Below are 15,418 nucleotides of genomic sequence, written 5' to 3' on the forward strand. Positions count from 1 at the left end.
CGTCAGCGTAAAAAGCGTGACGCTCTAGCCGGCTCTAGCTCGCTGCCCCGCCGCGGGCGCAGAGCTGGCGCTCTAGCCCACGGAGTTGGCCAGCTCCTCTCGCCGGCCCCAGGAAAGGGTTCCAAGTCCTTTTAGTACCCGACGCTGTCTGGAAGTTCCGGGCGTTTCGGCTCCTTGGTTGCAGAGGCAGGAGGCGTGCGTGAGAGGAGGACTCGGGTTATATACTCCTACGTCCTGGGACGGAATAGTTACCACCTCTGGGGCAGGAACTCTTCTCTCTTTTGTTAATAAACTTCTAACTCCCTCCTTAGACCCGACTGCATGTCTGTCATGGACCTCGCCGGTACTTGCTCCAGCTTTCAGTCGGACTTGGATTTCTGTTCAGATTGCGGCTCGGTCTTGCCTCTGCCCGGGGCTCAGGATACGGTCACCTGTACTCGCTGTGGCTTCAACATCAACGTTCGGGGTGAGAGGCTTGTACGCAGGGGTCCTGGCGGAGGGCCCAGGATCGGAAGCTTGGGGAACTCAAGATCGGTTGGGTTGAGGAGGGGATCCTAGAGCAGGATATCAGGCAGTTGTACATTTGGTCCAGCGATGAAAACTGAGGGAAAGGATATAGGGCCTCCTGGCCTAACCAGCCAGGGGAGAGGGGAAGTTTCCGGTGTCAGCTCCCTCAGGTTGTCTCCATAACCAGTCTTACTTGCCTGTGCAGACTTTGAGGGGAAGGTTGTGAAGACTTCAGTTGTGTTCCACCAACTGGGGACAGCCATGCCCATGTCGGTGGAGGAAGGGCCTGAGTGCCAGGGACCTGTGGTAAGTTAACGAGATCAAGAACTGGCTCCATAAGGTGGGTAGGAAAGAAATGGAGGAGTGATTGCAGAGATCTGGAGAGTTTTGTGCCCAATTCCAAGTGGGAAAAGATGTAAAGCATCGATGTTTGAGAGGCGTGATCGCCTGATTCCTGTGGGAAGTAAAGGTATGATATGACCAGGCCTCCATAACCCACCAGTTTCTTCCCAGGTTGACAGGCGCTGCCCTCGATGTGGTCATGAAGGAATGGCATACCACACCAGACAGATGCGTTCAGCCGATGAAGGGCAAACTGTCTTCTACACCTGTACCAACTGCAAGTGGGTATCCTTTCCCCTCCCTTTGCTCAGTCTGTTTGCTAACTAATAAACAAATCCAGTGATTTATTTTTTTGTACTGAACGGCTGTTTCTTTTCGTCCCATCCCTTATTTCTGTGCAGTTCTGGTAATAGGGAGATTTGTAGATTTGTAGTTTTTATTTTTTAAAATTACACTTTTTTAACCCTTTTTGTAACCAGTGAAATAAACCTTTTAGGTTTTTTGTTTTGTTTTGTTTTGTTTTTTTTAAATGGACAGGGTGTCGCTCTGTCACCTAGCCTGGAGTGCAGTGAGGCAATCTTGGCTCACTGCAACCTCCGCCTCCTGGGCTCAGGTAATCCTCCCACCTCAGCCTCCAAAGTAGCTTTGGGACCACAGGCACATGCCACCATGCCTGGCTTTTGTTTTGTTTTTTGTATTTTTAGTAGAGATAGGGTTTCTCTATGTTTCCCAGGCTGGTCTTGAACTCCTGAGCTCAATCAACCCACCTCAGCATCCCAAAGTGCTGGGGATTACAGGCATGAGCCACCCTGCCTGACCTTCTTGTAGGATATTTAAAAGGAAATGAAGAAAAAAAACCATAAGAAGCAAGTACTGTTTAGTGGTCACCATCTTATACTGCAGTCTTCAACCGCAGTCAAGGTAGCTTTACTTTGGAGAGAATTAGTCACACATGATTTAGAGAACATGGGCTTTCTGAATGCTTTTAAAATCTCATCTTTGTCTTTGGTGTTCTGCAGTCACTATAGTATATCAAAATGTGATTTTCTTTTATTCTGTTTGGGATTTGTTGGACTTTCTGAAACTGAGAGTGCATTGTTGTTTTTTGTTTTGTTTTTTTTTTTTGAGACAGAGTCTCGCTCTGTCTCCCAGGCTGGAGTGCAGTGGTGTGTTCTTGGCTCACTGCAAGCTCCGTCTCCCGGGTTCACGCCATTCTCCTGCCTCAGCCTCCTGAATAGCTGGGACTACAGGTGCCCCCCACCACGCCCGGCTAATTTTTTGTGTTTTTTAGTAGAGACGAGATTTCACTGTGTTAGCCAGGATGATCTCGATCTCCTGACCTCGTGATCCACCCGCCTCAGCCTCCCAAAGTGCTGGGATTACAGGCGTGAGCCACTGCGCCCAGTCTAGAGTGGATTTTTTTTTTTTTCATCAACCTTGGAAAATTATCAGCCATAATCTCTTTTAATATTCTCTTTCCCCCATGTTCTCAGTCCTCACATTCTGGACCTCTAATTAGTTACTAGAATGAGATTTCTCTCTTCTGTCCTCCATTTCTCTTGCCCTCTTTTCATATTTTCAATCGCTTTTCTCTTTATGCCACCATCTGAGTGATTTCTTCAGGTTCCTCTTCCATGTCACTAGTTCTGTCTTCAGTTTATTTCAAGTATTATTATTTTTTACTATTGTTATTATTTTGAGTTCTATTTAATTACTTTTCAAATCTCAATTTTTAAATAATTCTCAGTTCCTTAATCATATTTTAAATTGTTCCTTTTACTAGTCTTTAAATATATAAAATATTAAATATAGTTATTATATTCTATGTCTCATAATTCTGATATCCGTGGATTTTGTGTGTCTGATGCTGCTGTCTGTTTCTGCTGTCTCTCTCATGGTGCTTTTTTCTTTGTTTTGTAATTTTTGACAATAAATTTGAGTTTTTTGGAACTTGAACTGTAGGAATTCTTTGAGGCCTTGGGTAAGTGCTGTATTCTCAGCATTTGTGTTTCTTTTCTAGGTGCCTTGAAGCACTATCAAGCTGGAATTACTTTAAATAAATTCTTGGCTTCATGTTTTTTGGAGCACACAGATAGTATGAATTTGAGCTGCAAATCCATATAAGGGCTAGCTTATGGCTAGAAATTCTCAGGAGAGAGTTTTCTCTCTTTCTACCTACTGAGACAGTCAAATTCCCCTTCTATAGAGTTGAATTTTTTTCTTTTCTTGTTCACTTTTACAAAAAAGGGCAGCCTTTTGCAGTTCCCAAATTTATGCACAGGATCTCCTATCAACCTTACACATTTTGTCCCTCATTTCCTATGCTTCCAGTGACTGTTGCAACAGTATAAAGGGCACCATAGTGTCACTGTCACATTTCATAGGGACATCAGTTTTAACTTCACTGTCTGGATTTCTGGTTTTACAGAACTTTTAACCAGTATGAAGACTGCCTTTACTTTCTTGCCATCTCATCAAAAGATTAAAAATATTCATAGTCAGATATATCTTTTAAAAGTATTTTTTTCCTATCACTGATTGTCATTTTACCAAAAAAAAAAATTAAAAAAATTAAAAGAAGAATTTTTTCCCAGCCTGTGGCTTGCCTATTTATTTTCTTAACCCTCTTTAAATGAGCAGAAGTTTTAAGTTTTTATAAGGTCCAGCTTATCCTTTTTTTTTTTTCTTTTACAGCTAGTGCTTTCTGTGTCCTAAGAAATCTTTGCTTTGAGATTATAAGTCATTGGATATATTTTTAATCCCAGAATTTTTAGTTGTCTTGGAATTAGAATTAGAGGCTTGTTTAGGGGAGCCAGTCCTCAATGATGTCATAAATAAAAGTCCTTCCTAGGTTATTTGATTGCATATCTTATCTTATACTACTAGAAACTCATCTTTTGGTGAATATAACAAGTCCTTTCTTTCCTCATAGGTTCCAGGAGAAGGAAGACTCTTGACCTTTTTCCTGGGCAACTCAACAGTCCCTCCCTCCTTTTGGAAGGTGAAGGATACTGGGTTTTTAGACGCCTTGTCCATCCCATCTGGTTGCAATGTGTTGCTCCTAGAAGAGAGTCAGATCATCATGTGGGGATTACCATTGTTCCTGGAGTACTCACTCCTACCCTTAATTGAATTTCCTTATTAAAGTTACATTTTCCTAAAAGACCCTGACATATGTATGTTACTTATAATCTGTCTTATTCCAAAAGGAATTTAAATGAGTTTACAGAGATACATGAAAAAGAAAAGATGGAAAAATAAGGACAAAAAAGTAGAGTCAGGAATGAGGCTAATATAAACAAAAAGCAATTGTAAGTATTGCCATACTATTTAAATCTATTTGGTTCCTGAGTTTAGGTTAAGAAAAACTAGGGATTTGGATAGTGAGACATTTAACAGAAATTTTAACCAGATCTCTTTAGCATATAAATTTGGACAGCAAAAAAACTGATACTAAGTGATCACTATAGGTATTTTATTACTATTGAGATAAATACAATATATAGTTGACCCTTGAACACCACAGGTTTGAACTGCTTGATTCTACATATATGTGGATTTTCTTCCACTTCTGATACCCATAAGATAGCAGCACATTTAAGCCCTCCTTTTCCTCTTCCTGAGCCTACTCAACATAAAAATGTGATCAACTTCTACTTAATGAAGAGTAAATATATTTTCTTTTCCTTATGATTTTCTTAATGTTTTCTCTAGCTTACTTGATTGTAAGATTGCAGTATATAATACATATAACATACAAAATATGTGTTAATCAACTGTTTATGTTATTGGTAAGGCATCTGGTCAATAGTAGTTAAGTTTTGGGGGAGTCAAAAAAGTTATATATAGACTTTTGGCTGTTCAGAGGGTCAGCACCCCTTACCCCCATGTTGTTCAAGGATCAATTGTATATCTATTATAATAGATTCTTACATAGAAAGATAGAAAGAAAAAAGTAAAGTCACAAGGAATCCTACTCCACAGAGATAAGCAAATGGTACTGTATATCTGTGCTTGTGAATATATATGTGGCTCTGTATATGTGTTGCTATATATGCGTTTGGTTTTTTTAAATGGACTATACTAGACATGCTGAACTGTATCTTGCTTTTTTCTGTTTGAACCAAAAACTTTCAAGAGGAACAAATACATACTCAGGTCCTGCATTCCTTGGCTTAAATTGTGATCAAGGGGTTACTGTAGTAATTACCATATAATTGTGAGGCCCTTCATATACTTATTCAGAGCTCTCAAACATAGCTATCTTGTTTGACCCCCACAGCAACCTGGAGAATGGGCAGTGCAGTCTTCCCCATTGTACATTTCAACTGTTCTGGCAGTTGACTTTCCTGACCCACGCCTGAAATCTGAAACACACCTGTTCACGTTTTCACCCTACTTTAAGCCTTTCTCTGGCCCATAACAGTGACTGGATTAAGCTCAATTTCTTAGCAAAGCATACAGGTCCTTCCATATAACCACTGCCTACCTGTCAAGCCTCATCTGGCACTTCCTCAGATTCAAGCGGTACAAAACTCCATTTCCTGTAGTGCACACATCAACTTTTTAAGCTGCTCTTCTTAAAAAACCTACTTGGCCTTCCTGGTTCTTGTTTTACCACTTTCTTTTGCTCTCTAAGAAACCTGCATATATTTTTATAAAATGGCCTATACTGCAATTTACGACCATTTCTCTGCCTCATCATACTCATCACCCCAGAGAGAATGAATATGTTGGCAGTATGTAACTACATTCAGATTTACAAATCCGACTTGGCATTTGTTAATGCCCCAATGTTTCATATTTTTGTTAGTTTTCAGCATGCCTATCTTTTCTACTACACTGGGCGCTAAAAGGCAAGGTCTGGGCATCTTACGCGCCTCCATCTTCAAGGCTTAGCACAGTGACTGAAAAAAAAACCACGCTGAATGTGCACTAAACTGAATTGCTTAAACACTTACAGGCACAAGGCGAGGGCTAGAACCACATCGCTTGACTCTTAAGTGTGTTTCCAACTGCTCCCACATCCCGTTTTCATTAGAGAAACCCAGACCAAACAAGGAAAGGGAAATAGGCCGCCGTAGGCTCATTACTATTGCTCCTTAAGTTTCCTTGCCGGTCCAGCTACCCAGACAAGGTAAATGGAAATCTGCGGCAGGACTCAGCTTGGTGCACACAACTCCGCCCTCGCCACACCCACTCTGCAGCGTCTGGCCCGGCCCTACTCATCTGGGCGCCCCTTCTACTTCCGCTAGGCTGTGAGTACGCGTGCTGCCCTTGAGTCTCCCTCCGCCTCCCACACCCGCAGTGACACCCCTTCCGCCAAATTTGTTTCTCTTTCTTTCAGCGCCTGCGCGCCGTCACGTTACGGCGGAACTAATCCAGCGACGCCTGCGCTTTGACGAATTTGGTGCCGCGGAAGGGAAAAACGGGGACAGCAGCATGCGTCACACCCGGAAGCGGCGAGCCGGAAGTGGGGTTGGCCAGGTTATCCCCAGGGGTGGAGAAACGGAGGCCCAGGAGGAGGGGGGAAAAAAGAAGGTGGAGGATTCTGGCTACCACTCTGAATCCGATACCGCTTCTCTTAGACCTCAGAGACAGAAAAAGGGAAGGGTGTCTCATCCCATCCCCTTTCCTCCTTCCTCCCTCTCCTGAGCCTTAGCCATGGCCGAGGCAGGGGCTGGGCTGAGCGAGACCGTCACTGAGACAACGGTTACCGTGACAACCGAGCCCGTGAGAAAGGCGGGGGGGCGGTGCTGTTTAGGGGTCTGGGAGATACTGGGAGGGAGGGGACAGGGATTAGAAGAGTTGTTGGAGGAACTGGGCCTGGGAATATGGGAGGTGTGGGGTTGAATATCTAGGGCTGGGAGAATCGGAAGGTATTGGAGCTATTTAGAGTGGCAGAGATGGTGCAGGAGGCTGGTCAAGGATCATGTAATAGGGAGGTACAGTTAGGATATAGGTGTTGCTGCTTGGGGTGGTTATGTGTATAAGTAATGAACGAATGGGAAATTGAGGATTAAGGAGCCAGGAAGATGTTGGGAGGAAGTCAAAGGTAGTGTAAGAAAGCATGGTTGGAAGCCAACTTATCAATATTATCCATGCTTATATTTAAATAAATATTTATTGAATGGATGAATGTAAAAGGAAGTAGCAGGAATGAGGAAACAAGAAAAGGAGATGAAAAGAGGCATTTTGAGAAATCAGAGAGCAAAGATGTAAATGGAGAAACAAGAAGTATTTTTCCAAAAACATGTTAAGTTGCCTTCAAAGGGAGAAGATTGTGTTGGGCTTAATACTCTTGGATTAAAGGGAGCTTGGTAATTAATAGATTAATAATACTTGCTACTAGAGATGCCAGGATGCCAGAGAATAGGTGGATAGGAGGTAGAGAGAGCTGGAGCTTGAGAATGAGAGAGGTTTTGTTTGTTTGTTTAATGGGAAAAAGAAGAAGGGATCTGGAAAAAGGGAGATCAAAGATTAGGTGCTGGGGACTGAAAAGTAATTTTCATGTATTAATACTACCAAGGATGATGTGGGGAGGAAGACGGAGAAACAGCGAGGATTATATTTTCCTTTGAAGAGTTGCTGGAACCTTCCCTAGGTCAGGAATTGTGCCTTCTCTTATACTGGTGATATAAGAACAGGAAATAATACTTATTCCTCAAGGGACTGTCTGAGGTCAAAGACCTGTTCTGTTTTATCTTCTCGCAACTCCCCTGGTGCTATGTCTTGTGGTACTGATTGAGCGGAAGAAGATAAGAGAGGAGGTTCCCTGGGAGGGAGTGGGAAAGGTTAGTAGGAGGGGACTAGATAGGTACGCTCATCCTTAACCTTCTAGGAGAACCGGAGCCTTACCATCAAACTTCGGAAACGGAAGCCAGAGAAAAAGGTGGAATGGACAAGTGACACCGTGGACAATGAACACATGGGCCGCCGCTCATCAAAATGTGAGTAATTGTTGGCCCGCGTAGCCCTGGAGTTCTGGCTCCCTTCAGCGTATCTTGTATCTGCTCATATCCACTGGCTTTCCGGAAGCCCCCAGATGCTCATGGTTTTGTCGCTTTTTTGGTGGTTCTGTGGTATCAGGGAAAGAGGTAGGAAAGGGCTAGAACTGGAATTGCCTAGGTCTGATGACAAGAAGTATCAGAGGTGGGAGAAGTAGGGCTTTGAATTCATGGCTCTCTAAGAGGACAAGAGGAGTGGGGCCTGAGTCCCAGAGGGTGGGCCTGGGGAAGGTGGATCCTGGAACGTAGGAGAAAATAGGAATTTTCACTGAGTTTGAGTGGGAATGGATCTGACTATACATCTTACCCTTCCTCCTCTTTAACTGGGCTCCTCCCTCTAAATCTAGGCTGCTGTATTTATGAGAAACCTCGGGCCTTTGGCGAGAGCTCCACGGAAAGTGATGAGGAGGAAGAAGAGGGCTGTGGTCATACACACTGTGTACGTGGCCACCGCAAAGGACGGCGTCGTGCAACCCTAGGACCGACCCCCACCACCCCTCCCCAGCCTCCTGACCCTTCCCAGCCCCCACCAGGACCAATGCAGCACTAAATTCCTCTCTCCTCCACCATTCCTGTGTCTGTCTGGCCCTGAATGTATTCATGTGGCTACTTCTCCAGCCCCTTCCTTCCCTCTCTTCTGCCTGATAGAGGAAAGAGGAAGAGGAGGGTGAACAGAGATCCTGGAATTATGACTTGCTGCTATTCCAACCCAGCCTCCTGGGTTCCCCCAGTCCTCATTTTTCCTCCCAATACCCACCCTTCTCTCTCAAGGGATCTAGTCAGCTTGGTCCCAGTCTCTTCCTTTTGTTCTCACTGCCAAACTGCCTGTCCTGGGATCTAGTTATCTTGGCCCTGCACGCTACATGAGTAGCAAACACTTAAATTGGGTTTTCAACAGTCCCAGCTTTCACTGCCAGGGTCCCAGTCAGATTCCAGGAATTTACACCCTAGCTTTGCTTGCTAATCCGGGTTTAGAGCTATCCTACTAAAATATTTAATCCTAAATCTTAGTCCTTGACTGTGAGATATGAGGTCTTACAGGAGACCTCAGGGCTCCCAGCCCTTCTCCTCCTGCTAACCCTCCTCACGCCCTGAAGAGGAGTTAGAAAAGAGGTCCTTGTCATTCTCACCTCTTATGGAAAATAGAACAGGAAATAATCATATCCTTTCTTCCCACCCTTCTCCTGTGATTTAGGATTTCTGACAAAGATGGCTGAGATTGGTCACTTAGAGCCAACTATCTCCTCCGCCTTTTGTTTTTCAGCTTCAGAGACAGATCCAATATAGTCCCAGGGACCTGAGTCTCTAGGATAGGAAGGAAGAGGGAAGGAGCAAAGAGATTGGGGTATATCCCCTGTGCTACACTCTTACCTCTTAATTCCTAGACTTTGATTTCTCTGCCAGCCCAGATGTTCAGTTCTCTTGGCCCTCTCTACCCCTTACTGGGATTTGGTTTTCATTTTCCAGTCCTTTTGCCATACACAGTTGCAGAGATCAGTCAAATCCATACCACCGCTGAGATCTCATTTATTGCCACAGATGCACAAAATAAATAACCCAAAATCACAAAATGTGTTAAATATGGGCCCATTTATACATATGGGGAAGGGTGTGAGACTATACACAAGGATGAGTTTGGAGATATCTGAAGTATTCCCAGGTTGAGGAGGAGAGAGGGGAAGTAGCACCATTGGCTCCTTTCTGTGAGTATGTGCAGGGAGAAGTTTCAAGAAGGTTCTTATGGAAAAAAGGCTGTGAGCATAGAAAGCAGCCATAGGAGGTTGGGGAACTAGCTTGTCCCTCCCCACCCCGAGATCCCCCAAAAGGGGTACGAAGCTTCCCAGAGGGCCACAGGGCCCAGACCAGAGTCAAGCTTCTTGTTTTAGGAGGAACCTCAGTGGACAGGCAGGGTAGCCCAGTCCTTAGATCTGTGGGGAAGGCCCTGAGCCCTTCTTTGGAGCTAGGAGAGGCAAGAGTGGGGAAGTATTTGACCAGCAGAGCCTCTGTGTAGGAAACATGGTCACTTTACCATTACTGATGGGGAGGGCTTGTTCCCCATTGCAGGCCTAGAGTGGTTTGAATGGGAGAAGTCAGGAAGTACTGTAGCAGCTGTAGGGAAGAGAAGGTTCTGAGAGCCTGAAAGCAGGAATGAGTTTGATTTTGAGCAGGGACGCGGAAACGTGGAGACCAGGTGAGATCTCATTTTTTGGGGGGGAAATGTGGGTTGGGATTAATACTCCTGCAATGGGTGTGTGAATGTGTTCGCAGAAATGAGTGGGGAATTCCACGCCAAAAAGAAGCAGCTGCAGGGCCAGTGGCCGGGCCAAACTTCTAGTTGGACTCAGCTTTCCGCTGGTACAATGCGGAGCGGAGCACGAGGGTCGCAGGTGCAGAACAGCGGGAAGATGCGCTCCCCCAGGGGGGCGGACGCCTGGAAGGCATAAAGCAGGTCCAGTGAGCGGCCGTCGTAGAAGGCTACGCGGCCCCGCTCCCAGTCCAGGTCCACGCGAATACGCCGCGGCGGGGGCTCGGCTGCGCCCAGCAGGGTGGGCTCGGGTGCCGTGAGGGCCCACAGGCGGCCGCCGCGGCCCTCCACGGCCCACACGGCCCCCGCAGGGCACAGCCTCACGCAGCCCTTGCGTTGCACGGATTCCCCGGCCGCGCCCACTGCATAGTGGCTCTCCTCGTCGTGCTCATCCTCCCCAGAAGAGTCTCTGCAGGAGGCAGCGTCCACAGTCTCCACCTCCCAGCAGTGGCGGCCGGCCCCGAAGCCCTGCGCGCCCAGCACAGCCGGGAGCTGATCGAAGCGCTTGGGGCCGTCAGGGGGCGCGAGCGTCCCTGGTGGGGCCAGTTGAACGCTGCGGTGGTCGGCGGAGATGAGCAGGCGGCGGTGTGCGGTCCCAGGGTCCAGGGTCAGGTCGGCTGGAGAGCGGGAGGCAGGGAGAGGACCTCATGAGAGAGTTTTCTATATCACAGGCAGGGTAGGGTGGAGAATAGTCAACGGAGATCACGTAAAAGACTGAGTGCTAGTGACCCCACAACAGCTCAAAAGGCGGCTGCAGGACCAAAAAGGAGCAAGGCATGTGAAGAGCAGGCCTGGGCAATATCGGACCTTGTACTGATGCACCACTTCTGTAGAACTGGACCTGGGGAAGCATCATACTGGTCCAGGGCAGGGAGCATAGCAGGAAGATCAAAGGAGAGGTTGTCCGGTTTGTGGGGTTGGGGGAGGAAGAGTGAGGCTGATCTGACTTGGAGGGAGGAGTAAGGACTGATACCTCAATCTGCAGCATCTGGGGTGGGGCATGGGAGGTGGGTCAGCCAAATGGGGATTGTTCATCTAAAGAGAAAGCCATACTGATACTGGAACCTCAAGTGATGGGAGGGGCACAGGGAGGAATCCAAGGTATCCTGAGAAACCAGCCCACCCACCCACAGGAATGGGGGTGGGTGGACAGGCCTATTTCTGTAGAGGGTGTGGGGCAGAGGAGGAGAGCAGGTGGTGATAGCCAGAGACCAGAAAGAAAGAACCATTGGTCTTATATGTATGAGGTGCTTTGAAGAAAGATTTCTGGATTAGGGGTGCCGGAAGCAATCTGGACTGGGCAAGATGGTGGATGACCAGGAGGGTGGACCATCTTCTCTAGGCAGTTTAAAGAAGGGTAGAGGCACCCTTCTTCTTGGGAGTGAGTGAGGAAAGAAGGGTCAAGGAGATGCTGGGGTCCCCTTCCAGAGAGGAGTGACGAGAGGTGGTGGAAGCAGAGATTTCTGAGAGGCACCTAACCTTCAGGGATCTGTTCTTTGAATCTATGAAAAAGGAAGAGGGAAAATGGCTGGAATATGAGGAATCGAGGACAGACATTGTTATAGGCTGAACTGTGCCCTCCCCCACTCCACACACACACACAAAGATAGGTTGAAGTCCTCCAAACCTCCTTTCAAAGAATATGACCTTACTTTGAAACAGGATCTTTACAGAGGTAATCAAGTTAAAATGAAGGTCATTAGGGTGGGCTGTAATCCAGATTGCTGACTTATAAAATGAGGAAATTTGGACACAGAGACAAATGCATACAAAAGAAAATGTGCAGACCTATCACCCAAAGAACATGTGAGGCTACCAGAGGCTAGGAGACAGGAATGGAACAGATTATGTCTCATGGCCCTCAGAAGGAACCAACACTGCTGACACCTTCATTTCAGACTTCTACCTCCTGAACTTTGAGATAGATGTCTGTTGTTTAAGCCACCTACTTTGTGGTGCTTCATTACAGCAGTACTAGGAAACTAATGCAGACATCAAAAAGGACCTGATCACTTTTTAGGGCTAAAAGGAAGAAAATCTAACACAGACTGTCATTCAATTCCCTTCCCTCCCTTCTTCTTTCCTTACCTGTCAGTCTATGAAGCATGTTTTTGACCACTGGATAATCTTCAGGGAGATCATCCTCTGATTTAGATGACTTAGGTGTTGGGACTTCAAATCTAGACAGATGAGGGGAAGGGTTAGGAAATCAGCCCTCTGCTGCTAATGCCCCCACGCATACCCCATTCACATCTCTGGAGGGAGAAGGGATGAGGCTGTACCCCAGAAAACCTGCCTATTAATGGCAACAAAAGTGTGGGCCCAGTGAGAACGTGATGGCTATGGCAGCTCGTGTGAAAAGGAAGGAACAGAAAAGTGGAACTCACCGTCTCCATGTCTTCCTCATATCCTAGGATGGGCAGAAACAAACATGGATGTGAGCTCTGGGCTTCATTCCCTGGGGCATCCCTCCCTATCTCCCCCCTCCTCAGGTGAGCTCTGTCTGAGTTGGCAGTGTCCCTCCTCACCTTTCAGAGTGATCTCACCTCCTTACCCCCCGTGCTCCTTTTCCTCTCATTCTCCTCCTTCACCTTTCATGATCCCTTCTTCCTCTCACTCCATCACTTTTCCCTCATCCTCCTAACTCCATCTCCACTGTCCTCCCCCTTTCCACTCCCCAAAGGTTCTCAATTCTCTGTTCCCAGGCTTGTCCATGACTGTTTCTTGTCCCCAGAGCCCTTGCCTTCCTCTGCTGCCTCCTCAGTCCCATTCTGTCTCTTTCAGTGGCCCCATCCTTATCCATCGTTCCCAGTGCATCCCAGAAAACCATCTGTCCCTTCTGCCGTCCATCACACAGCCCAAACACACACCCAGAGCCCTCGGGCTAAGAGTTGGTATATAAAAGCCTTACAATAAAGCTGCTTCCCCTCTTGCAATAAAAGCCCAGTGGCGTTTATTGGGCCCTTTGCTTTGTGTCTCTGGACCCTGGCCAGGGAGGCAGCTAGACTTGAATGTGTCCCAAAGGCCCAGCAGATCCATAGAGCACTATGGGAGCCAGGAGAGGGCGCTGGATGCTCCCCTCCAAACACTGGGATCCCGACCCCTCCACTTCACTGTCTAGTGCTGATGTCTGGAGCAGGCCGATAATGTGGAGAGAGGGAGCGAGAAACAATTTGCCTAATTCTGCCAATTACACCCAGACTAATTAGGTCTATGAAGACTTCAAAGGGCAGAAGCAAAACCCAAGACCAGCTTGGCTGCTGGGGAGAAGCCAGTCAGGAGTCCCAGACGCCCGGGGGTCGGGCAAGGTAATGGGTTGGTTGGTGGCCAAGGAGCCCGGGCCCAGGAGAGGCGCGGGGGTAGACGGGTGGTAAGACTGGGATGTGGAGAGGAGCCAGAGGCCCCGGCGGCCGTTCTCCAGCACCTCGCCTCCACCCATGGCCGCTCCTGCCTGGGGCCTTGGGAGGAGCCGAAATAACAATAACAAACAACACACAGCTTAGCTTGAGCCGGAGTCTGGGACCAACCCCCACGACCCTACAGGGACGTTTGGATTTGCCCCAACCCCTTGCTCCCTTCCTCCATCCTCTTGTCAGTCCCCTCCTCCCTAGTTTTTTCTCCGCCAGCCCAGTCTCCTGCTCCCGCTCCTCTATGCAGGTTCTGCCCTCGCCCACCATCCTCCCAGGCCCCCTACTCACCCTCACCTGGGTCGGCTCCCACTTTCGCCCGCCTCTCCCTCCCCTCCGCCAGCTCTTCTCCCGGGCGCCTGCGGCTGCCCTGCAAAACTTGTGCAGTTCCCGTGCCCTTCGCGGCGACTCCAGGGCTCTGCGCGTACTCCAGTACCCCTTCTCTGCCTCCCCACTATCTTCTCTCCAGCCCCTCTCACAAGGCTCAGGCATCCGTCCAGCCTCCTCCCCTGTGGACCAAGTGTCAACTCCATCCATCGTCCTTCCGGGCGCCTCTCACCTTGAGGACCCAGGGTCAGCCCTCGCCCCCTCATCCTTTGCTTTTCTCTGCCCACCCCATCCTTTGCCTGAACTTCCACAGGGCCTCCGGCTCCAGACTTGCCATTCCCGGCTTCCCCGGGGAACCCATGAACCTCCGGCTTCCACCAACAACTCCACGACGCGCGCCCAACCTCACCTCTCCGGGCGGGTCCAGGCAGCCCATGGTGGGGATGCGCCCCCCTCGGCGTCTCCCCGCACGGGCCCCAGGCTCAGCCAGCTTCTCTCGCAGCTCACGGCTGATTCGCACCTCCACTGCCAGCCGCACATTAGACCTCAGGCTGCGGCGGGGACACGGCAGGCCGCAGCAGGGGCAGGCGGTGGGGGAAGCCTCGGTGTCGGTCGCCGGCGGGGTCCCCCAGCGGCGGGCCAGACACGCGCGGCAGAAGCTGTGCTCGCACGCCAGAAGCACCGGGTCCTCGAAGGAGCCCCCGCACAGAGGACACGTCGCCAGCTGCTCCAGACGCTCCACCAGCCCCGGGCCCAGCTCGGGCGCATCCATGGAAAGTCGGGATCTGGACGCCGCCCCTTGCGCGACCACCGCGACCGCCTTCGAGCGCGCAGATGGCGGGCCGCCCCTGCTGCTTGCTGTGTAGATGCCCTTCTCTCCGACTCCCGCATTAACTTTTGCCGCTTTCCGCCCCTCTCCTGGGATTGCCTCTGTCTTCAATCAGAGTCTTAGTCTCGGCAAATCTCTCCACGACATCAGGCTTTATAGGGAGGGAGGAGGCTCCCACGGGAGGTAAACACCAGGCCTTGCGTAATGCCTCATCTGGTTCTCCCGCTTCCCGGGTAAGGTTTGGGGGAGCAGGGAGGGGAGAATAGCACACCTGGGTCCCCGAGCCTAGGAGGTGGTCACTAGAGGGCGGTCTGGAGCGGGGTAACCCTGTGTGGGGAGGGTAGCCCCCTGTGAACCCCCGAAGAGCCCCAATTTTACCTTCCCCTCGGCCTGTGGTACGCGCATGGGCCGAGTGCCCAGACTCACTCTTGGCATGTGCGCCCACATTGCCAAGGTGTGATTCACTCCAGGTGGCTGGCACACCTACATCTGGGGGCTGGGGGCCGGAAGTAGAGATCCTGGTTTGTGTGGCTTTGGCAAGCCTCTTGAGTGTTGATGTGTGGTTTTCATTCCCGGTGCCTCTCGCCTTTCCATCTTCCTTCCTTACCTATTAAGGGCTTAAGGGCACTCTGAAGTTCTGGAGTAAGGGGTGGGGAACAGGCACCCACACTCCGGCCTCAGGGAGTCGGGGCAG

The 15,418-nt window shown here is 48.9% G+C and overlaps 3 protein-coding genes across 5 annotated transcripts; 2 read left to right on the forward strand and 1 right to left on the reverse strand.

The window, feature by feature from the left end:
• Window positions 1-35: 35 nt before the first annotated feature.
• LOC112622202 (DNA-directed RNA polymerase I subunit RPA12) lies at window positions 36-4,020 on the forward strand. 3 transcript variants are annotated; one of them, XM_025381480.1, is made up of 5 exons: window positions 58-186; window positions 312-466; window positions 713-813; window positions 1,021-1,130; window positions 3,782-4,020. In XM_025381480.1, the coding sequence occupies exons 2-5, from the start codon at window positions 322-324 to the stop codon at window positions 3,804-3,806; spliced, it is 381 nt and encodes a 126-aa protein (XP_025237265.1). In that variant the 5' UTR covers window positions 58-186; window positions 312-321; the 3' UTR covers window positions 3,807-4,020. The 3 variants fall into 3 exon arrangements, with proteins under 3 accessions (XP_025237263.1, XP_025237265.1, XP_025237264.1); XM_025381479.1 differs by having other exon boundaries at window positions 58-195; window positions 3,782-3,990; XM_025381478.1 differs by having other exon boundaries at window positions 36-466; window positions 3,782-3,990.
• Window positions 4,021-6,254: 2,234 nt separating this feature from the next.
• On the forward strand, window positions 6,255-9,427 carry LOC112622205 (E3 ubiquitin-protein ligase PPP1R11). The gene is made up of 3 exons (XM_025381482.1): window positions 6,255-6,582; window positions 7,691-7,799; window positions 8,204-9,427. The coding sequence occupies exons 1-3, from the start codon at window positions 6,514-6,516 to the stop codon at window positions 8,404-8,406; spliced, it is 381 nt and encodes a 126-aa protein (XP_025237267.1). The 5' UTR covers window positions 6,255-6,513; the 3' UTR covers window positions 8,407-9,427.
• A 372-nt stretch (window positions 9,428-9,799) lies between these two features.
• LOC112622188 (RING finger protein 39-like) lies at window positions 9,800-15,119 on the reverse strand. Its single transcript, XM_025381452.1, has 4 exons — window positions 14,305-15,119; window positions 12,549-12,571; window positions 12,250-12,341; window positions 9,800-10,778 (listed from the first exon to the last, which is right to left on the reverse strand). Exons 1-4 carry the CDS (start codon window positions 14,665-14,667, stop codon window positions 10,198-10,200), a joined length of 1,059 nt encoding a protein of 352 aa, XP_025237237.1. The 5' UTR covers window positions 14,668-15,119; the 3' UTR covers window positions 9,800-10,197.
• Between the last annotated feature and the right edge of the window lie 299 nt (window positions 15,120-15,418).

This window comes from Theropithecus gelada, chromosome 4 (assembly GCF_003255815.1).
Source record: "Theropithecus gelada isolate Dixy chromosome 4, Tgel_1.0, whole genome shotgun sequence".
Taxonomy (NCBI): domain Eukaryota; kingdom Metazoa; phylum Chordata; class Mammalia; order Primates; family Cercopithecidae; genus Theropithecus; species Theropithecus gelada.

What these genes read in the sequence shown, in the direction of transcription:
- LOC112622205 (XM_025381482.1), top strand. Translation starts at nt 6,514, where the DNA reads ATGGCCGAGGCAGGGGCTGGGCTGAGCGAGACCGTCACTGAGACAACG. An exon ending in TTACCGTGACAACCGAGCCC is followed by an intron (nt 6,583 to 7,690) that starts GTGAGAAAGGCG and finishes TTAACCTTCTAG; the next exon opens with GAGAACCGGAGCCTTACCAT. An exon ending in GGGCCGCCGCTCATCAAAAT is followed by an intron (nt 7,800 to 8,203) that starts GTGAGTAATTGT and finishes CTCTAAATCTAG; the next exon opens with GCTGCTGTATTTATGAGAAA.
- LOC112622202 (XM_025381478.1), top strand. Translation starts at nt 322, where the DNA reads ATGTCTGTCATGGACCTCGCCGGTACTTGCTCCAGCTTTCAGTCGGAC. An exon ending in CTGAGTGCCAGGGACCTGTG is followed by an intron (nt 814 to 1,020) that starts GTAAGTTAACGA and finishes GTTTCTTCCCAG; the next exon opens with GTTGACAGGCGCTGCCCTCG. An exon ending in TACACCTGTACCAACTGCAA is followed by an intron (nt 1,131 to 3,781) that starts GTGGGTATCCTT and finishes CTTTCCTCATAG; the next exon opens with GTTCCAGGAGAAGGAAGACT.
- LOC112622188 (XM_025381452.1), bottom strand. Translation starts at nt 14,667, where the DNA reads ATGGATGCGCCCGAGCTGGGCCCGGGGCTGGTGGAGCGTCTGGAGCAG. An exon ending in ATGAGGAAGACATGGAGACG is followed by an intron (nt 12,342 to 12,548) that starts GTGAGTTCCACT and finishes TCATCTGTCTAG; the next exon opens with ATTTGAAGTCCCAACACCTA. An exon ending in CATGCTTCATAGACTGACAG is followed by an intron (nt 10,779 to 12,249) that starts GTAAGGAAAGAA and finishes CCCGCTCTCCAG; the next exon opens with CCGACCTGACCCTGGACCCT.